Source organism: Dermacentor albipictus, chromosome 5 (assembly GCF_038994185.2).
Source record: "Dermacentor albipictus isolate Rhodes 1998 colony chromosome 5, USDA_Dalb.pri_finalv2, whole genome shotgun sequence".
Taxonomy (NCBI): domain Eukaryota; kingdom Metazoa; phylum Arthropoda; class Arachnida; order Ixodida; family Ixodidae; genus Dermacentor; species Dermacentor albipictus.
Window position 1 is genome coordinate 132,256,701 of NC_091825.1, and position 22,789 is coordinate 132,279,489.

The window sequence follows — 22,789 nt, forward strand, 5'->3', positions numbered from 1 at the left end:
CGTTCCATGCGCACAACGTCAAATAGAGAGGCAACCACATCGAAAGCGCTAACGATGTTTTACTAGAAAATTAAGCTACAAGAAATTTAATTTTCTTGACCGTAGTAAGAGAGAGAGATATAAGATAATGCAGAGAAAGGCAGGGAGGTTAACAAGAGGTAGTTCTGGTTGGCTACGCTGCGCAGGGGGAAGGGTTAAGGGGGATAAAAAGAGAAAGGGAGTGGAAGGGGGAGATAGAAAAAAAAGAGAGACAAGCACGAACAAAGTGCGTACACTACAGAGCGGTAGGGGGCCGCATTCAAAAGAGTCTGTCGTGAAGCCCCGTAGACCGCAGGAACCCTAATAAGGCTAGCAAGGCCTTCAACGCGGATGTTCTTTCGGAGCATTGGCCTAAAGCTTTTAGTTCTGATAGCGAACCATTGTCCAACTGGTCCAGTACTCTGCACATCACTTGTCTTTGAGCACTATATCGCGGGCAGACACAGATAATATGTGTGAGTGTCTCGTCGATGTTGTATGTGTCGCACGTGGGGCTGTTGGCCATTCCAATTAGATGCACACACGCAAGCACACAGAAGCACACATGCACGCACGCACGCGGGCGCACCCTCCCCCCCCCCCCCCCTCCAAAAAGAAGGAAACAGGTTGACGGGAGACAGACGTTCCTCTGAACTTATTCTTCCACAATCGCTATCATCTTTGATCCCCAAGATCAGGCGGTGCACGGTACTGGCCACGAGGTGTCACAGCCAGTGCTCTAATTTTTTTTTTTTCTAACTTCGGTCGCAAGACGGCGTGCAATGTCAGCTGGCCTAGCTAACGAAGAGGGAATGGGGAAATAAGGAAATTGTTGGTGACGAGAGGAGAGAACAACTGAAGGCTCCAAGTGCATATGCGGCCAAGTTGGTTGATCATGGCGGCTGTATTTGCACTGGATACAAAAGAACAACAACCACATTGCCATTTCTTGTAGAGATTATCAATGCCACGTATGTTCGACGTGAGTATCGATTATAGAATCACAGTTGGACAAGCGTACAAGACACATAATACCATGGCGAGGCGTTATAAAACATTTACAGCGAGCCTGTCAGCGTATGTAATTCGAAAAAAAAAAACGCGGAGTGGCGAATGAATCCATATAAACTGAAGGCCCTCGTTCAGCTTCCTGCAAGATCTGCTGTTTAGTGAGAAACGTCGCGTGAAGCGAGATTTTGCTCGATCCCAAATGGCACCGCTATGATTGACCTGGAACCTGATTTCATGGCGCAAGCGCAACGTGTACTACCAAGTGGCACACCCGCATCTAGGGCAAAGAAGCTGACTAGAAAGGCGCCACCCAAAGCAACGTAACATGGAAGCCACTCACATCGCGGCCGTCAGAGGAATGGGATTCTTCCGAGAATATAACGCGCCTCAGGCGTTGAAGACGCGGCGAGACCAAAGGGAAGCTTAGTCCGAAAGCCCTTCAGAAAATTTTCGATGATGTAATAACACTCGACAAAGCGCTTCAGCTCCTGCTAAAACAGCTCGAGACTCTCTCAAAACTCGGCGGAGCGTGGCATTTTGGTGTCGTCGTCGCCATCGGAGGTTATCGCAGGCGTGCGCTCGGGGACAAGCCGTCGTCCGAAGCGAGTACAAGGCAGCCACCATCCTCCGCTGTCGCCACGAAATAAAAATCGCCCCGGGCACCAAGCGGGGCGTGTGCAACGCGTAGCTTGACAGGAAAGACGAACAGCTAAGAAATCGTCCGAAAAAAAAAAGAAAGAAAGACTGAAGTGCCTACGCTCTCTTGGCGAGATCGTCGCGACAAGAATTCGCTCGCACATCGCAAGAAGCGGCGGACGTCAAGACACCGCCTCCCCCCTTTCTGCTACACGGTATTTGTGATTGCGTCGTTGGACCGTGAAAAACGTGTATTCGAACGGAGTTTCTTTGCTTTCCGACTACTTCTGAGATTGTTTCTGGGTTCGTGCTTTTCTTCAACTTTTTTTTCTATATTATTCAGAGGCCTTACTCACGTGCCTTTGTGTTCCTTGAGTAGAAAGGCTAGAAGAAAAAGCGTTTTTTTTTTTCGCTACGTTGCTCGAGGTGTCCTATATATGGTTTTTCATGTGTTGTGTTCATTTTCGCTTATTTTTCTTCCTTATTCTCTCGGTACCCCTTCCACTGTCTCTCTCTTTGATTTTAACGATGAATTTCTCTCCGCGGGTCTCCCAAGAAAACCAGAAGCGGGAGGAGAAAACATTCAGCGCGGCTGGGAATAGGGGCTGCTACTGTGTTATCCTTTCCATCGTTAATTTAGGGGCTTAGCATATTGAAAGCCGATTGGGTTAGTGTTAGCGTGTAAAGTAACAATAAGGCTGAGGTGCGCTGCGGAGCGTGGAGCATACGCGTTCTACAACAGTGGAAAGATAAGCTCAAATGCGAACGCTCACGGCACCGTGTGGAAGTAGACTCCATGTACAAGCAAACCTAGTGCAAACCGACTGTAACTATTACACTATGTCCAAGCTAATTCAATACTGTATCCGCATTACTTAGCGAGTGCGTCGCTATGTCAAGCCAGTTGATCTCCACAGTGAGTCCTTTAGTCTGAGTCCCAACGCCGACTATTAATGCATGCACATGTATGAAGCGCTCTAACGCAAAGTCCTGGATTCAATGCTACACGTGCATTGCATTATTCGCGCGGCTTTCGATTTACGCCTCTTCCTTGCTTACGTAAGCACGCATCACTTCAGCGGGACTACGGTCGCCATCTGAGTACAAAGGGTTTTACAAAGGAAGCGTAACCTTTTTACCTGAGATTGCGATTTCATGAAAGGAGTTTAACGACACCTTCAGTCCCCGGTAAACAGCGACAAATATGTGTGCGAGTAGCTTCAATGTTCATTGTAACGTTGCGAATGTTGCGAGGATATATTAAGAAATTGAGTTTGTGATATATATATATATATATATACTTAAGTGCCAGAGAGTTTGGAGAATGCTTGAATTCGGCCTCCACCCTACACGGAAATGAATCAACTAATCTATCCATCTATCTATCTATCTATCTATCTATCTATCTATCTATCTATCTATCTATCTATCTATCTATCTATCTATCTATCTATCTATCTATCTATCTATCTATCTATCTATCTATCTATCTATCTATCTATCTATCTATCTATCTATCTATCTATCTATCTATCTATCTATCTATCTATCTATCTATCTATCTATCTATCTATCTATCTATCTATCTATCTATCTATCTAGACCAAGTTTAACGTATGTACAGCTACACCTTTCTGAGTTTTGAAAAAAAAAAACGGGTTAGACCACCGTCGTACCTCTTCGAAGTAGGCGAAGAAAAAGACGACATTCGCGCTCTATACTCGCGGTTCAGCCGCATCAGCGTTACGAATGAGGCCACATACGAGGCAGGGCCGCTGAGTCATCGCTCTTCGTACAAGCATTACAGGGAGAGACAAACTGCGAGCTGTCGCGCCATGTATTAGGCAGTCCCACCGCGCGTAGAAAAGCAAAACGCCAAGCGCCTATAGCCTCGTGCTCCGCTTGTCTCATTCTTAACCGCTCATGAGGGTGCTATCAGCAGCCGACAGTGTAGTAAGGCGTCCCAGCAGACGCCACGCTAACAAATTGATGATCCAGGCCGGCCCCATCTTTTCATATCATTCGCCCCGGTGAGACACAGTGGCGCAGCTGTGTCTCGGTGCCGTTCAGGGTGGGTATACGGGAGAATCCCGCGACAGATTCATACGTCGCCGTCGCCATTGCTGTCGTTGCCGCAGACACGGACGTTACGAGTCTCCGGAATAAGAAGAGAGCGACGTGGTCGGCTTCGACTGTGGCGTCAGACACGACGTTGCCGTGGAAGATCTCCGCCGCGACGCCATCAATCGTGAGTCGTTCGCTGGACACGGTCGGCTTGCTGCATTCGAGGAGTGTCGACGTGGAGGTGTCTCGTGCCATCACAACGTCGGTGGTGATGGGCTTCAAGAGCCTGCATGGTGCAGGCACGAGGGGGCTTCCGAAGTTTTCCCGGGTGCCGCCTTTCTGGCACCCTCGGAAGAGAGGACACGGCAATATATCTGCCAGTTCCCCTTTCCGTATTGGCGCGTTTAATAAGTGCGGAACATCTCTACAAAGGTGGCGTTCGTAACTGCATCCGGCGATTTCTCTTCAATGTGAAATCCGTGGGCTCGCCAACTCACCCGCGAACAACGTCTAAAATATATGGAAATGTAGGAAGAAACTTCGTGCTCATAGGCGTTACGCCAGCGGATGCATGGTTTTCTTATAAATGTTCATTGCTTGTACAGTCAAGCCAAGCGCCCAAAGCTTTTTAACAGCACTATTCAAAAGGCCAAGTCTCAGTTACCAATGTGTTGCTGTCGGTTTCGGCCGAATGAAGCAAAGTGTAAGCGCTCTTGTTTAAAAAGAAACAAGAAGTGATTCGAACCGGACGTACCATGTTCGAGGCATTTGCGTGAAAATATAACTTTAGAGAAAATGGATCGCGTTGGCATTGCTCACGATAGCGTGGTACGTAACCCCACAACGATCACGGAGATGAATTAGTTTCAATAGGCTAGCTGCAGCCACAGTAACCAGTGCCCTTTTTTACGAGAAACGTTTTTAAAATTGGTCAATGGTGGTCACTTGCTAAAAACGCATGCACCGAAAACATCTTAGGCCCAAACAATGAAACGTTCCTTTCCTTCGAGCGCTTCCTAACCTTACGTGAGGCCTCCTTACAGCGAAGGACCGATGGAGGAAGCAAGCATACTCTGAAAGCTCCCTTCACCCGTCCTCACGTAAGGAGCGGTTGCCGCCACGCCTGGGTTCGAGATTATCTCTTAAAAGCTTTAGGCGAACACCAGAACACCCCTATTCAATAAAAAAGGTTGTATCGTCGCACAATCTCTAAGTTGATGAGCTAATATAGAGAAGCGTGGACGCTATTTTTTAGTTTTGTTTACTAAATCTAAAGAAGCAGTGCATTACAGTGCGAAACTTGATGTGCTCCAGCAACGCTGGCACGCCGGCGTCGTGCAACGCCTAGCAACGCTTCCATGCCGCACGCGTGACTGAAACGAACGTGCCTGGCAAAACGTACCGTGCTCGCGCTTCTCCGAAGGTGGGCGACAGCACGCACGCGCAAGCAAACGTCACGTGGTTAAGCAGTGAGGCGAAGCGCTCGTTCAGGGCCAGGAGCGGCGTAAGGACGCATGAAGGTAGCTTGGCCCAAACAATAAAACGTTCCTTTTAGGGGTGTGCGAATATTGAAATTTTCGATTACGAATCGAATACGAATAAGGCGAAGAACTCTCTTCGAATATCGAATCGAATATCGAATACATGTGTAGTATTAAAAAATTGCAAGAGAGGTAACAATAGCTTTATTACCCTTTTAAAAATAACATTGCATTTTACAAGGTTGCTTCAAATTAAAGAGGTACTCAATTATAGATAATGGACTCAGGTAATGCCCTCAGTCAGGTAAAACGCTTGTTACAGATTGTCGTGAAGGAAAATTAACTGCTCAATATGGCCAGAAAGTAAACGCTCTCTATGCACTGTCACATTTCTACCGGTAGAAAAGACTCTTTCACTAGGAACTGAAGTGGCAGGGATCGCCAAGTACTTCCGGGCGAGTGCACTTAAAAGCGGGTACCTGAAGCGGCCAATGGACTGCCACCACTCACAAGGATTCATGCCCCTTTCCAGAAGAGGCTTTTGCGCGTTGTCTGTAACTTCCCTCTCAGGGGCAGATGCCAAATGTGTCTTCTCTTTGTTCATCACTAGATCGTCAAAAGCATTCCATACACTCGATGCCACCAGTGGACACGAAGTCGACGCTGGCACGGCGGTGTCCCCACGGTGTTCCACGACAGCTTCCTGGAGCTCCCTTGTCACAAGGTTTTTCAGCCAGATCATCTGACCAGATGCCCGATGAACTGTGGCCACAAAGCGCGGATCAAGAAACATGCCTAGGCTGGCCACTTCATCAAATTTCCACTCCGCACAAAGAGCCTTGATACATTTTGAATCAATGTTAGCAAACCCTGAGTTGCCTTTGCAACCTTCAAGGCAATGGGGCATTCCAAAAATAATTGGAATTATAAAGCTTGGTGAAAAAGAAACCGAAACTGATCATGTCTAAAATGCCTGTAGCAGATAGACTGAAACAGAGCATACAGATAATGGCAACTCAGGGTTGCAAAGGCAACCCTGAGTTGCCTTTGCAACCTTCAAGGCAATGGGGCATTCCAAAATAATTGGAATTATAAAGCTTGGTGAAAAAAAAAAACGAAACTGATCATGTCTCAAATGCCTGAAGCAGATAGACTGAAACAGAGCATACAGATAATGAGCGGATCATGCGAAGTTCTCAGTTAATAAACATGTTCTTAGGAGAATGCGGAGCAAGCATACAATTAATAATAATATTTGGTGTTTTACGTGCCAAAACCACTTTCTGATTATGAGGCACGCCGTAGTGGAGGACTCCGGAAATTTTGACCACCTGGGGTTCTTTAACGTGCACCTAAATCTAAGCACACGGGTGTTTTCGCATTTCGCCCCCATCGAAATGCGGCCGCCGTGGCCGGGATTCGATCCCGCGACCTCGCGCTCAGCAGCCCAACACCATAGCCACTGAGCAACCACGGCGGGTAAGCATACAATTGGTTAATTGCTCAATTATTCGCAGTCTATCCGAATATTCGCCGTTTCCACCGTTATTCCGCCGTCCTCGGATATTCGTGAATTTCCGAACATGCATTTCTCGAATCGAATACGCTTCGAATATGGAAAATATTCGATTCGTATTCGAAATATTCGCACACCCCTAGTTCCTTTCCTTCGAGCGCTTCCTAACCTTACGTGAGGCCTCCTTACAGCGAAGGACCGATGGAGGAAGCAAGCGTACTCTGAAAGCTCCCTTCACCCGTCCTCACCTAAGGAGCGGTTGCCGCGTGCCTGGGTTCGAGATTATCTCTTCAAATCTTTCCGCGAACACCATTATTCTATTAAAAAATGTTGTATCGTCGCACAATCTTTAAATTGAATAGCTAATATAGAGAAGCGTGGACGCTTTCTTCTAGTTTCGTTTACCAAAGTAAAAAAAAAGTTGCGCATTAGAGTGCAAAACTTGATGTGCTCCAGCAACGCTGGCACGCCGGCGTCTTGCAACGCCTAGCAACGCCTAGCAGTGCTTGCATGCCGCACGCGTGACTGAATCGAACATGCCTGGCAAGACGTACCGTGCTCGCGCTTCTCCGCAAGTGGGCGACAGTGCGCACGCGCAAGCGAATGCCACGTGGTTAAGCAGTGAGGTGAAGCGCTCGTTCAGGGCCAGGAGCGGCGTAAGGACGCATGAAGGTAGCTTTGGAGCTACCTTATGCTGAGGAAGCACCAAGGAAGCCTTCACCGAGGGCTCCTCAGTAAGGAAGCTTTCAGAGTGACATAAGGTAGCCTCACCCCAATGAAGGCTTCCTTAGTGAGGTAAGGAAGATTTCATTGTTTGGCTTCTTATGCTGAGGAAGTACCAAGGAAGCACCAAGGATGTAAATGAATGCTCGCGCCTTTGGGCTAACTCTAATTGCTGTCGCTCTTGGACGACTCCGCTAACTTCTGCTGCGTGTTAACTAAGGTGGACGGCGTCGGCCGTGCACGCAGGAGCCTCGAAGGAAGGAACTTCACTCGTTGGGATCCGTTTCGAGACTGGTTTATTTACAAAAGATATTGAAGAAAGGAGAAGGGAAAGGGAGAAGAAACACAAAGTTCACGTTCTCTTTTGGCCGCGCCGAGGCCTTCGTCCTTGTCGGGGATAAAGCACCTGCAGGTGCTTTAGTCGGGGGCGCCCGCGCCTCGCACTGAGTGGGCGGTTCGCCGAAAAGACGGTGGAACGGATCAGGTTGTTGGTAGCTGCGCCGGGTGGCACGTGCTGCAGTGGGGCCCCTCTCGTCCGTTCGCCGGCTCCCTCTTTCTCTTGTGTCGTCGGTCTCCCAACCACAGGTGCAACAATGTTAGCTGCTCGTTTGCGACTTTCAACATCCTCCCCCGCAATGAGCGCCAGCTCATTCCCGGCCACCATTGTTAGCACAGGCTGGCGCCTCACTGAGCTCGAGTGGGTACAAGGCTTGTACGGGTCGTCGCAGTTCGCTTTGGTTCGGGAGAAGGATCTTGCAAGCACGTATTCGGCCATCTCTTCCTGGAAAAGTCTGCAAAACACGACACATTTTCCACATCTGGCGTGGAGCCCGATCATCCCCGAGGAGAACTATGTCTCCCTCACCGATGCCTCTTCCTCTGCCTGGCTTTGTAACATGCGCTGAGCGAAGCTGCAGTAGGTATTCGCGTCTCCACCGTTTCCAGAATGAGTCAACAAGCCTGGCGCGTCTCTTCCATAGGCGTGTTAGTATCTGTGCTGACGATTTGACTTCGGTGGTCTCTCGGAAGGGAGGCAAGCTCGTTAGCCTGCGACCGACTAGGAAATGTGCTGGAGTCAAGGGCATAAGCTCCCCCGCGTCCGAAGAGACGAAAGTCAACGGACGAGAATTTACGGTCGCCTCGACTTGGGTTAGAACCGTGGAGAGGCTGTCATGGTCAAGGCAGCTCCTTCCGAGCACTCTGCGAAGGGTGGCCTTCACGGTTCTCACTATTCTCTCCCAAAAGCCACCCCACCACGCCGCTCTCTCAACAATAAATTTCCAACTGATATTTTTTGCACTAAAAAGGGACTGGACCTCGCTTCCCTTTATGGCGTGGAACATCTGGTTCAGATCTTTAGATGCCCGTTTAAATGTCAATGCGTTGTCGGACAGAACCGTCTTGCAGATTCCCCTCCTTGACACAAATCTCTTAAACGCCATCAGAAATGACTTCGCCGAGAGGTCTCTAACAAGCTCCAGGTGAACGGCTCGTGTTGTCGCACAAGTAAACAAAGCAACATAAGCTTTGTGTTCGGACCCGCTATCATTGTAGAATATGGGCCCCGCAAAGTCGATACCCGTCGTCTCAAATGGCTCAGCCTGGGTCACTCTGTAGGGGGGAAGCGGGGCAGTGGGCTCTTGTGCAGCTCGGCAACTCTGCCTTGGTGTACTTTGATACCACAAAAAGCGGACAGCGTCGCGTTCACTCTCTGCAAGCTCGATTTGAAGGAAAGCCTTTTCTATATCGGACATTATGGCCACATTATGAACTCGGAATCGAATCAGGATGTCCGCTAGGTTTGGATTTAGGTTAGGTCCTGCGAAGAGGACGTCATTCAGTGACAGCTTCCCCGGCGCTGTGAAGGAGGCATCGAATACGTCTCTCAACTTGGTTGTTTCGCTACTAGGCCAGAGCACACCTCGGTGTGGCATGTAGTAAATGGGCCCCAGCGGGGACTCACCAAGTTCGTTCGCTTCCTCGGTGTGTCCAGCTTGCAGGTAGTTCCTGATTGCCTGATCGTAGTCTATAATGGTTTCTTCATGTCGCAGCAGCTTCGCCGTTAAGGAGTGAAGTCTGTGCGATGCTATGCTCTTGTTGTCTGTTAAGTCTGACGCGTTTTCTTTCCATGGGAGAGCTACTTGGTATCTACCGTTCTTCTGGGTGATGGTTTCTTCAAAGGCCCGAAAAACGCTGTCGTCTTTGGTGGTCAGCTGTGCATCGTCGACGATCCCAAGGTGCTCCAGATCCCAGAATGACTTCAGTTGACGAGAAATTTCGTCGGGTGCTGTGGTCACACCTACCCGCATCACTCCGGTGCTTGTTAGAAAGGTTGCGACGGACGATGTAGACTCTGCGCCATGCAATGTCCATCCAAACGCAGTCTCCATGGCCACGAGCTTCTCACCGAGGCGCTTGACATTTCCTGTTGCTATATCCCAGTAGTGATCGGCCCCGATAAGCAGCTCAACTCCAACACCAGGATGGTAGCCGTCAGGCAAGGTGTCAGCAAGCTGGAGATCTTGTCCACGAGCGATGCTAGCCGTGGAGTCGTCAGGTGGTGGGAGGAGGTCTCCGCAGATCTCGGGCACCTCTAATGCTTCGATCCGGACTCTGGTGTTGTTGCGCCAGTTTCGCAGCCAGCATTCTACACGATTACACCTTCTCTCTTCAGACGGTCTCTCGCTTCCGAAGGCGTAGATAGCTAGCTTCTCCCCTCCTATGACGCGAAGATTGAGGTGCCGGGAAACCTCCTGTCGTACAAATGTTCTCTGGCTGCCACCATCAAGCAGCATTCTCACCAGAGCACTCTTGTGCTGGCCTTCCGCATACGCTCGTGCAGTCTGTAGAAGCACGCGGGTCTTTCCCAGTACTGGTCCCACCTGAAGCGATGATTGTACTGCTGTCTCTGCTGGTGCAGCATCTCCGATTGAAGGAGGGCGTGTCGCTCTTTGATTAAGCTCGCAGACGCCAGTTGCGTGTCGTCCAGAGCATTTGGCACACTTCAGCCACCTTGCAGTTCTACACTCAGCGGCACGGTGCTTCTTTTGCGCACACTTGTAACAACGCCTCTCTCTTGACATCACCTCCTTCTTCTTGGCCATGGGCACGGGGGCGACACAGTTCGCTGGTTGATGCCCTTCTGCACCACAAAATGCACATTGCGCCTCGCCATCGGTTACGCTGAGGACAGACGCCGATGGGTTTTGAGGACGAGCGTCCCCTCTGATAGGTGCTTTCTGTCTGATAGCGGTGTCCTGGTGCCCATGGCGTAGTGCACTCTGGGCTCTCTCTCTGCTCTCGACCTCCTCTCTTATGAAATCGAGGAAACCGAGAAGCTCGTCTTGGGGCGTTTCACGTGAGGCGGCCTTCCGTCGGAAGTACGCCAAGCAAAGCTCAGTTGGGATGCTTTTGCGAAGGACGGTGAGAAGCAGCGCGCCGTAGGTGCTCGACGACACTCCCAGCGCCTCTAGACTTCGGACTCCGGAGCGGATTTCGTCGTAGAGGGTCCTCAGCCTTTCGATGTCCCGCAGATCGTGCACTGGGCGGACGTCAAGCAAGCGCGACATGTGGTCCTCAATTATTACGTCCTCCTTCCCAAATCTCTCAATGAGCGCCTTCACTGCGATGTCATAATTTCTATCGCTGATCGGCAACCCCTCTATGGCAGCGGCGGCTTTTCCAGTTAAGTAACTTGTTAGGTACTGGAACTTGGTTATTGCAGGCAGGGTGCTGTTCTTGTGTATAGTCGATTCAAATTGGTTCCAAAATTTCTGCCACGAGCGCAGGTCCCCGCTGAATTTTGCGATTTCCAACTTGGGTAACTTGGTGGTTGCTGATCGTGGCTGGGATGTCGCAGGTGGGACGGAACCAATGTGGTATACTTCCTGCTCTGATGCGTCGCCTGTCACTGACGGAGTTGTTGACCGGCTCTCGTTGGCTGTCTGACTCCTGAGAGCTCTCTTGATCTTTGCTTTGAGGAAGCAGATCTTCTCCGTGTATGCAGCGCAAGCTTCTAATTCTGCATCTAATTCTTGAAGATCTATCTTCTTTTCGATGCTCTCGTTAACAGATTTCAATTCATCTGCTTGTTCAAGGAGAAGGTCGAGGCGTTCCTCCAGCTCACCGACTTTGACGGTTGGCGATTGCAGTAGGTCGCTGGCCGCTGCGATGATTTTCTCTATTGCTTGTCGCAGGGCAGCTTGCTTCTTCTGTAGTCGTTCCATAGCGCTTTCGATGTCAGCAGGCGAAGTATTCCCGGGTTTCGGCACCAAAAAATGTAAATGAATGCTCGCGCCTTTGGGCTGACTCTAATTGCTGTCGCTCTTGGACGACTCCGCTAACTTCTGCTGCGTGTTAACTAAGGTGGACGGCGTCGGCCGTGCACGCAGGAGCCTCGAAGGAAGGAACTTCACTCGTTGGGATCCGTTTCGAGACTGGTTTATTTACAAAAGATATTGAAGAAAGGAGAAGGGAAAGGGAGAAGAAACACAAAGTTCACGTTCTCTTTTGGCCGCGCCGAGGCCTTCGTCCTTGTCGGGGGTAAAGCACCTGCAGGTGCTTTAGTCGGGGGCGCCCGCGCCTCGCACTGAGTGGGCGGTTCGCCGAAAAGACGGTGGAACGGATCAGGTTGTTGGTAGCTGCGCCGGGTGGCACGTGCTGCAGTGGGGCCCCTCTCGTCCGTTCGCCGGCTCCCTCTTTCTCTTGTGTCGTCGGTCTCCCAACCACAGGTGCAACAATGTTAGCTGCTCGTTTGCGACTTTCAACAAAGGAAGCCTTCACCGAGGGCGCCTCAGTAAGGAACCTTTCAGAGTGACATAAGGTAGCCTCACTGCAATGAAGGCTTCCTTACTGAGGTAAGGAAGATTTCATTGTCTGGCCCTTATAGTGTTATCATTTTCATCTTTGCAACCGTGCTACATACGCTTTCTACTTTGAGATCATTGTGTAGAAGCAAAAAAGATCGTTACTCGATCATGTGCGCGTAGCGTGCACAGATGACGCCAGTATTAGACAGTTTTAGTTACACGTACGTAGAGGGTTCACGTACGCAAACGTGAAAAGCCTACGTACCTTACGTGCACGCCATCTGAAACGCTTTTAGCTACACGTACGCGACGCGCGCCAAAGGGGACCCCGTAGCTCCAATCGGGAAATGTGAACACGGCGGTAGCCAATTCAATCCTGTCGCCGTGTTTCGATGCGAGCCGTCTGCGCGCGCGCGGCCCGCTATCGCTTGTTCGTGATCTTGCGGGACTCCCGCGCGAAGCTGTCTACGTGCGTAAGAAACGCACGCAAAGAATTGAATCTCACGTACGTCCGTGAGACCAGCGCGCGGCCGCTACGTTTTACGCATGCGCACTGCTGACACGTAGAAGCTCTACGTACGCAAAGCCTCTACGTAAGTGTAACTAAAACTGTCTATTGTCGCGCCATGCATGATGCATTCGCAGCCAAACATAGCCCCGCGCGCGGTGCTAAGAGATTCGTAGTTCGGCAGTAGGTTTGTCCATCCTAGCAAGAATCGCCGCGTCTGAGATAGCTCACTCAGCCATAGTAGGCATACTCCTTCAAACTAAAGCCACTGCTCATCAAGGGTTATAAGGCCTACAAGTCTCTAATTTGCTGCAAGAATTTCGCGCTTGCTCTACTACGGCCCCTCTGAGTTTGAACAAGTAGGGTCCACAAATAGCGTGAAGAGACTCGGGAAGCAAGACGGAGGGATATCCAACTCCTTGGACCACGGCGAAAGGTGTCCGTCTCCACAGAAGCGCAAATACAGGAGATTGAGAGAAGCGCAGGAGCCCCAAAGCACCTACGGGTGAAGTGGGCTCGAGGGGCGCAGGGCAGCCTCGGGTGTCACAGGGAGTGAGCACGATTGCATTGCAAATAGCACTAAAAGTACGGAGCGAGCACGATTGTAAAATGGGGCCGTAGTACTCCTCACTAACTGTACACTGTAACACAAGTTAGACACACTATGTAAGCTTTCTAATGCATGAATAACTGTAACTTGTGCATTTGGTTCCGCCCACTTATGTACCGTGGTGCCCGTACACCACCTGCAGCAAGGACGTGAGGTTTTACGTACGCCACTACGTCTCCGTCTATAATACAACCTAGCAAATTTTTCTTACTGCAGAGGACTGGCGCGTAGGTTCACTCATCTTGCCCTCTAACAAAAAACAAAACAAAACAAAAACAACATCAGAAAGTGAACTTAAAAGCAGTATGTATGCAAGTGTAGTTGATATGAAAAGAAATCACCAGCCTTGCGAGAAACCTTGCGCACGTATTATTAGTGAGGGTGACGCTCCAATATCAAACAGTGGCGAGTGCCAAACAGCCCGATGAATCTAGCCGCATAATGTCATGTGTAAAATAAGCTCGAAGCCTCTCTACTCGCTCGTACGAGTCTCTCTGAGCTCCACCAGTAATAAAATCAAAGAGCCCACACTCAATTATTTGGTTCTGTTTCCAGACCATGTACCCAGCGCTCATTAATTACTCGTCATCGTCATTTTACCATAACCACCACCACCACCATGATCATTGTCATAGTCACATTTTAGGTACTCTCCAGGTCGAAGGGTCTAAAATTACTCTTCGCTTGAGCCAGCCAGCCCGAAACTTTACGCCAGCAAATTTCCAAATCTCATGCCGCAACCTGACTCTCCGTCCTGCCAGACTGCTTTTCTGCACTAAGCAGCAGTCCATTACGCTAATATACCACCGGTTCCATGCGTTATATGACCTGCGTTACTAAGCTCCCTTAACCTCAACTAAACTAGCGACAGCCATTGCCTCTTTAATCTATACTGAGCTCTAATTGAATGTCAGAAGTCGCGTGGAACAAGACAACCAACCAGTGGTACGAATACGTGTCCGAAAACCCTACGAATGCGCAGCCCAACGCAGGGCATAGGAAAACAGCGACGCACCTAGACAGGAAACCGGCCGCACGTGGCTCTTTGTCCAACGTCCCGAATCCACCTCTTTCTCTCGGCGAGCCGCCATCTACCCTTCTTTCCCCTTTCCCCATTTTCATCCTAATTTTGACCCTCTCCGTCATAGAAAGGCATCAGCGAAGCCATACGCTGTTGATCTCTCCAAACATTCGCCAGCCCTCGCTCTTCTGCAAATAGCGAGCGGGCAAACGCGTTTGCGTCTCTCAAAGCGCCGCGCGACCGATAAATAATGGAAACGAGACTTTCGTCGCATTTATTCATTGTTTCTTTCCGTCTTTCTTCGGGTCTCCTCCTTCCGCTCCACCACGAGTGCTGTCACGAATTCGCGCCCGCGGCGGAAACAAGCTGCGTGTGTATATACATCTACGCCACGAGCATTGTTTGCCCCGCATCCACCGAATCCGCTGTATAACGCATCCCCCGCAACACCGAACGGTTCGCGGAGCCCAGACGCGACGCTGTCGGGACAGAAACACAGAGAAACGGCGAACAAACGGAGAAACAAACAAAACGAGCAGTAAGATGCGACTGAAGCCTCGAATGGATGATGGAAGCGGCTGCGCGGCTTCGATAGGGAATGGCGCCTGCGCGCGGTTCTCGGCCATTTGTTTTGCAGATAGGGATGAAGAGTGCCTCTCACCTCGACCGAAGAGTGCCTGGCTCGCGGTTCGCCGGGCGGTCGTTCGCTTCTCGGCCGCCGCCGACGCCGCCGGGCCAACAGCTTTCTGTCCGCGACCCCGCTGCCCTACGCATTCATCCCGATTTGGGGCCCCGCTTCGGCGGAAAACACTCGACCTCTCTTTCTCGGACGATGCGTGCGCCGGAGGAGCCATTTGCGCCCATTCAATGGTTGCGCCGGCGCCGGTGATGTATTCATGAGGCGGGCGCGGAAGAACAGAACGGGGATGGCGGAGGCATTCGTAATGTCGCGGAACGTTCGAGCAGCTCTGGCTGTCGGCAGGTAGCTTCGGGGCTGCTTTCGTCGAAACGAAAATGATTTCGGGGACTTGTAGCCGTCGAGGGCAGAAATTCCATCATCATCATCATCATCATCATCGTCGTCGTCGTCGTCGTCGTCGTCGTCGTCGACGTTATTATTATTATTATTATTATTATTAGTATTATTATTATTATTATTATTATTATTATTATTATTATTATTATTATTGGCGTACCCTTCTAAGCGAGGCGTTGCAGAATATACACCTAGCCTAATTGAGCGAATCAGCACAACATATATGCATGTATGTCTTGCACTTTGCATACGTCAGACGTTTTCTCTCTTCATTAAAACATTTATCTCTACATTGTATAGTTGCCTATGCCGTGTAACGACTACGGTGCATACGAAACACCAGCGCCTCTAGTGGCAATGAGCTGGGGAAAGTAAATTGTGGGATTTAACATTCCGAAACTGCGCGCTAGGTTATAAGAGATGCGGTAGTCGAACGCTATAACGTCAAGGGCGCTGTTTGTTTTAAGGACCCTCTGGACGCATTTACCGTTGATCGTGGGAATGCAATATCTGCACAGCATTTTCGGGCAGGTCACTTTCCATGGGTGTTGTGGAAGGTTAGACAGGATATAAGGCGCACGAGCGATATTTAAACACACAGCTGCGCACTCATAAGCGGTCCTAAATGAGGGTAACTAAATAACGTTTTAAAAAAGTTGTTTAAACCTCGTCGTATCAACGCCCAGCTTCGTACTTATGAGGGGCGCCGCAACGTGCCGGTGCCTACGCGGCACGGACTACGGCACAGCGATCGTGCCGATAAGAAACGTCTTATCAGCAAATCCTCTCAAATTGGGTTCGATGCAAAGTGGGTCTTTTCCCTAAGAGCCCCCCGAAGTAGAAGCTCATTTGGATGGCCGGGTGCCCGCTCATGGAGTGAATTTTAAGGCGCGAGCGACTCTGCAAGTACACCGACGAGGTCGTGAAAATGACTAAAGATAGGAGCAAAGTGCGCGCAACGTACACTGCGCCCCGGTGAGGCTATTTCAAGCAGATCGTTTTACAGGCTATCCTATAGGCCTCATTTAGTGGGGAGTTCGGAGTCCTTACCGAAGGCACAAAGAATGTGCAAAACGCTTTTAGTAAGGCACGTAGGGCTTTTAGATTAGGCGGCTCCAGGAATTTGTAGGAACAAATTCAACGATTTGGGTAAAAAGAAAGAAAGAAAGAAAGAAAGAAAGAAAGAAAGAAAGAAAGAAAGAAAGAAAGAAAGAAAGAAAGAAAGAAAGAAAGAAAGAAAGACTCATTCCGAGCACGCAAATAGCCGAAGCTGCCACTCCGGTTCCCGCTATCTCGCCTCCTTGCCTTTCACTTTGCGCAAATTGTTTCTTTTGCAAAAGAGTTTCAGCACACACGCTTAGAGGCACGAAAAGGGGACTGACTGGTCCCAGGGCGCTTGAGCTCCGCCGCTCTGCTACGGACATCTGCACGCCTCGCCAGAAGGTGGCATGAGAAACATGTCATTAAGAGGCAAGTAGAAGCAAGACTATGATGATGCGGCGATAAGAAACAACAAACCTAAATACAAGGGAGGGGAAGTCGGAGCGTGGGGGCTGTAATACGAATGAGTAAATTCTCGACGAATTCCTTCTTCGGCGAACTCCTTAATTTATTTGCGCTCGACCGCTTTCAGTATCGCCGGTGTATAGCCAGGTTCTTGTTGCTTTTTTTTGTTGTTGTTGCTGTTGCGATTTTCTTTTCTCCAGAATACGACCGCCCCGGCTCTCTGGACGATTTGCGAACTGCCGGGGTCTTCGGAAGAAATCGTTCGGTTCTCTACGCGGTTGGGCAAAGAGCCTTGACGTAAGTGTCGTATGTGGGCGATGATAGTAGCCGAATTCCACGACTCGCTTTGTGTGTGGCCGGTGATATCGGTGCCGTTAACGATGTCGCCATTAAGTTTTTTTGTTTTATTCTATTTCTTCTGTGAGCATGCCATGAGCACGTCGTGGCGCTAAGAGTTATCATACGCACGTGTTGCAGGCTGCAATGTAGATGCAATTTAGCAGTGGGCCTCAGCATTCCTTTCCTGTGCGTTGTACGCGCGCCCATGTGTTCCGTAATATGAAGTTGACACGACGATGCTGTCGTTTATTCTCCCTACGAGTCTCTTTGCTTTACCGCTTTTTTTATCAATTGACTTTTTCTCTGTTACCAGCTGATGCGGCCCTGGGGAGAGCAAGCTCAGCATCGAACAAGGAGTAAAGAAATTTCTATAGTGGATGCGGCAGGTAAACTGCTGCGTTTTGTTAGGTTCCTCTCTTTTTCAAATACACGAGAAACAAAGAAATGCAATTGTTGCACAACCTCTTCACCGATCCGAGTGGAATTCCTTTTACTTGAAAGAAAATAATTGAGTTCAAGTAACCAATGGAAACAAACTTGAACCTCTGCTTTTATAACGAGATTGCTGAAAGTCGGCCAATGAAAAAAAAAATGAAGCACCAAATTAAGTTATCTCATCAGAAAGGTCTTTAAGCTCACCCTCGACTTACCTGTAAGCACCCACAGCAAAAACCTGCTCAAGCTCAGAGTCCACAACACGCTCGAAGAAATAATCGAGGCGCAAGAGCGCTCGCAGCAGCTCCGGCTATCCGGCACCCCGGCGGGTCGCAAGATGCTCGACAAGATGGGCCTCAACCCTGTCGACCAGTGCCCCGACGCCGTGCGGATCACCAGCGACATCAGGTCTCAGCCGCACATCGCGCCCATTCCTCGCAATAAGCACGCCGCACACAACGTCGGCAGACGTCGGGCCAGGGCTAGAGCTCTACTCGAGCATGTCCGCAACAGCCACATTGAGGCAAGCTTCGTGGACGCCGCGGCATATGTTCAACAAGAGGCATTCGCCGTCTCCATCGTCGACTCTAATTCCAGGACCACTTGCTGCGCTACGGTACGCAAGTCGAAGCCCGTCGTAGACGAATAGGTTGCAATCGCGCTGGCAGTGCTAGGTGGTCGCAGAGAGGCAGTATATAGCGATTCCAAGGCGGCAATTAAGGCCTACCAAACAGGGATGGTCTCCCCTCAGGCCCTATAACTCCTCCAAAGCATCAAAAGTCTCTATCTCCATTTCCTCACTTGGTTTCCCGCTCACTAGGGGTCGACTGAGGGCTCGCCCTCTAACCCTAACGCGGGCACGCAAGAGGCCGCTCGACGACTCACTGACCTCACCGCCTCCGCAGTGCCCCTGCCCCGCGGGAAACCCTTGCTCACGTTCAGTGAAATCACCAAACACTGCTACCTGCCAAGACGGGTGCAAAAGACCCTGCCTCATGCAGGGCGCGAGATGTGACCCTTCGACTTTTGCAAGCCCGTGCGTATCCTAACATTGCGGTCCTTCATGCTATATACCCTGAAAGGTATCCCAATGCGGACTGCCCTGCCTGTGGACTAAGGGCAACATTGGACCATGTGCTGTGGGAGTGTGAAGCCATCGGCTCCGCCTTGAGCGAGGATAGGTGGGCTGCGCTCTTTGGTAGCCCCAGATTCAACGACCAAACCCTGGCCGTCCAGAGTAACCGCGATCGGACCGGGTCGGGGGACAAGCCGGGTGGCGCGGGGTCGCCCCTGCGTCTTCTCTGGAGCGAAATAAAGTTCTTTCCCTCACTCACTCACCGAATTAATTTTTTTTCTAATGCGCACTAAATACTGTTAGCATTGAGGGAGCCTGATGAACTAGACAAACGCAATAAGCAGCTCGGCAGTTGCGGTAGAAAGCCTATTTTGTTTACGCGAGGTTTCAAATGCCCCATCGACAAGGCATCCGCCTAATGCCGAGCTGTGGTGAGGAGGAGGAGAAAAAAACTTTATTCTATTTCGCAGATGGGTTCCCCCCCTCCCCTTGTAGAGGAGGGGGGACTCAGCCTAGACGTCGAGCATGACCCCGTGGGCACTGGCGGTGTCTTCGGCCTGCCGGATTAAGCGTGCCTGTTTTTGTGGGTCGGAGCTGAGGAGACCGGTCTCCCCACCCCCGCCAGTCCGGGAATGCGACACTCATGGGGCGGCCGTGCAGGCCCAGAGCATGTGGCTGAGGTCCGTCTTGTTAATACAGAATTTACATTTGTCTGAATAAACTTCCGGTGCGTATAGTGATTCATTGTTACCGGACTTGGGAACGTTTGCGTCTGAAGGAGGTGTGCTGATGCAATAATCTTTTTAAGGCGAAAGCCTGAAGTGGCTCACACCATCGATGGTTTGGAAAGCGCGGTGTGTGGTACAGAAAGTCATGTGAGCTCGCCTCGCACGGACAAGCGCTCGTGACACTGCTCGCACGTTCTTCGTCGTCTTTTTCCGCAGCTGGCTCCGATGGCGCTCGTCGCGCCAAAGAGAAGGCAAAGTTAATTAACATATAGTTTATTCAGCCACTCAAACCCACGACCTTCGGTGGGAGCCGAACCCTCGAGCTCATGTGGAAGTCGAACTCACGACGTTTGGTGTTGAGGCGAAGTTAATTTAGGCGCTGTTAAATGAATAGATTTAATTAGGGTGCTCGAATCCATGACCTTTAGTATTGCCCAGGACTTGTAGTATTGCCGAAGCGAGCGCAGAGCCAGGAAAGGCACAGGAAGAATGTCAGTTCTAAAGGGTTGAGAACGTTTTACTGCGGAGTGGAAGAAGATGCAGATATATACATCCTGCGTTGGGTCTAGGCAATTCTGTGCCAAACGTTTTACGCCAGCAGGCAGTGCGGGATACGCTACGAAAGATTCTATGTGGAGCAAGGAGCAACTTCCCAGTCGCGACGGCGTTTAGACGTGGAAATCTGTCCTCATTGAAAGTCAAGATTGCAAAGCTGAAAAAAAAAGAAAAAAGAAATGCGCCGTGCATAATCCTGGTACCGATCGAGGAAAAAGATAAGGTTGATTCTTCTTTCAAGGAATCGGCAAAACACCAAAGTGAAACTTGTAGCCACGGGAGCTGTTGCGTGTTTGCTTCGTTAGCTCATGGTCTTTTCAGACAAAGGCGCTCGGTTTGTGGGTCGGCAACAGTGTTGCAGGTTTGCTCGGCGCGCGGCGTTCTGCTGCCGAATCGCTTCGGTGAAGGAACGAGCATTTTGGTGCGGCTCCCTAGTGTCTTGGGCAGCCAGTCGAGCAGCGACGCACTCAGCTTCAGGAATGCGAGTGGCAGAGTTCGCAGTGAGCACCGCGGACGAGCGAAGGTGTGCATGGTGTTCTGCCGTGTCTCCCGCCGGACCAAAGCGAGATTCGCCCGTCGACATCGTTGCCCTTCTGCGCCACTTAGCACAGCAGTTTTCTTAGTTGGCGCCAATCGCAAGCGAAGCGGTAGGCGGCGTGCAAGCGCACAGAGTTTCATACTATAATTACTAGGGGGAGCTCTGGGACTGCGATCGCTCAGCCACTGTGGAAATGATGGGAAGTACACAGATTTGTCTGACCATCGTATTTGTGGATTCAGACGTTCTTGCGGCTTTGTTTATATACGCTTCATCTGTATTCACTGTTTTAAATTTCAAAGTGATCCATACATGTCTAAGTGCAAAATACTCTGCGAACAAGCACAATCGCTACTAACTGCAGCTGCTCAACCTGTCGAGGTGGCCAAATCGAAATGCACCAAGCGTCCCAACACGCTGGTTTGCCCGCAAGAAATTCTTAAAGGCGTTGTAGGCCGCTGGTTGATGCATGCGTTCGGGGCGTAAGGGTTTCAATATCGGGCCTCTGTGCCAGAGGTACTGCGCTCGAATCCTGCTGTCTGAAAATTTTAGTAATGTGTATTTCATTATCTCCTACACAGCTACTATGTTGAAAATAACAAATTCACAAAGCAGTGGACCCAATCGAAGCCGGAAGGACGAAGTTTAGGCAAATCCATCTACTTTCCATAATTACCATGATGGCTCAACAGTCCCGTTTGCATCTCCCGAAGACACTAGCACCAGAGTTCCCTCTAGTAACTATTGTACGAAGCTCTGTGTGTAAGCACTGCCGATGCATGTTGAAGAGGCACTCCGTAGGCGACGAGGCGTCAGATGCTAATCGGATGCACAAGACAAACCGTGCGCGGAAACTGCACAGTCACCTACGCCTACACCGTCTACACCAGGCTACACCGGGTTGGAGCCTCAGCTGCGGTGAGGCTGCCGAAGCGCTCACTGTCGGCGCTCGCTATTGTCATGATGCAGCAGCTCGCTTCCCCGCTCCCAGATGGCGGTGCCATCCGTGTCAAGAGAGACTATACTTTACGCGCTCGCGCTGACGTCCCATACGTTACAGGAAGTTGGTGGTTAACCCCCGGCATAAAGCAACTCTTCGTGTTAATACATCAAACTCTAAAAGGCTCCGCAAATGGGGCGGAGGAATACGTTGCCAGTAGCTGCACATCGCCGGAATCAACAACGTGTTTCGCTCTGTTACAGAAATGCATGTAACTGCTACGTCTACGGAAGACGCATTGCCTATCAAGAATCGACTACAAAGCCACAAAAAACAGTAGAAATATCAACCGTTGCGCTCGTCGACATCATTGGAAGTGCATTGAGTTGCGTCCCTAATTGCTCCCTATCCTCTTCCTTCCGATGTTACCATATCGCACTCAGACTCAGTGCTTCAATTCTAGCATACCCGCGCCGTGCATATCGCGAGGAAGGCAGCATAGTTTACGGAAAATATTATTGCCAGACAGATATTAGAGCCTCGAGCAAATTAAGCGACTGAAGAGATAAGCTCTAGCGGAGAGTCATGAAAGGGGCGGCACTGTGTCAGCCATTTTTGCCCGGAAGTGACCATTACGGATGAAACAAGATATTACAGTGCGTCGCTAATGGTTGATTTCTACTTACTCTATTTACTCTACTTACGCTAATGGTTGATTTCTACTTGGAGATAGCCTTGCAATCAGGCACGTTTTTCCTCTACCACGCCGTGCACTTCCGGAACATAAAACGGTAGGACTAATGATTGTTCGTTTCCCACACTGTGTATGAATATTTTTTCGGATGCTCAGAGCGGTTTCATTATGCCGCGGAGACTCGATAACTGAGAAATTCAATACTAGTCGACCGCCGCAGCAATGAACTTTATTCTACATCGGTTTTTATTGAATATTCTGAGTTCACTTCTTCTGAATGACCGACGAGTCAACTGGACCGTCAAAAAATTTTTTTTTCATTCTGGCCCCACGAACGCAGTTTTATTCTGCAGCTTGCAGATAGACATAAATGTAACGAACATTTATTCTCTATCGTAGAATAAACATGCGAATAGAACTACTCTTAACACAACATCAATGCAGTGCTATATGGCTATCTGTTCCACGAATTTCCCATAATCATATAAGGAAAACACGAAGAATGCGGGAGATTAAAGTTCCATGCAATGAGCAAAACTAGAACAAA

The 22,789-nt window shown here is 50.0% G+C and overlaps 1 protein-coding gene across 8 annotated transcripts in view; it reads right to left on the reverse strand.

Annotated features, from left to right (window-relative positions):
- LOC139060093 (glutamate receptor ionotropic, kainate 2) overlaps positions 1–22,789 on the reverse strand; it is a 636,178-nt gene that overhangs the window by 74,858 nt on the left and 538,531 nt on the right. For 2 of the 8 annotated variants that reach the window (XM_070538903.1, XM_070538902.1), the window contains exon 1: positions 15,058–15,442. The exons of 5 other annotated variants lie outside the window; for them this stretch is intronic. In XM_070538903.1, the coding sequence (XP_070395004.1) occupies positions 15,058–15,250 (193 nt within the window). In that variant the 5' untranslated portion in view covers positions 15,251–15,442. Of the gene's footprint in view, positions 1–1,369; positions 1,586–15,057; positions 15,443–22,789 lie in introns of those variants that run through there. One more of the 8 variants, XM_070538910.1, reaches the window with a different exon arrangement.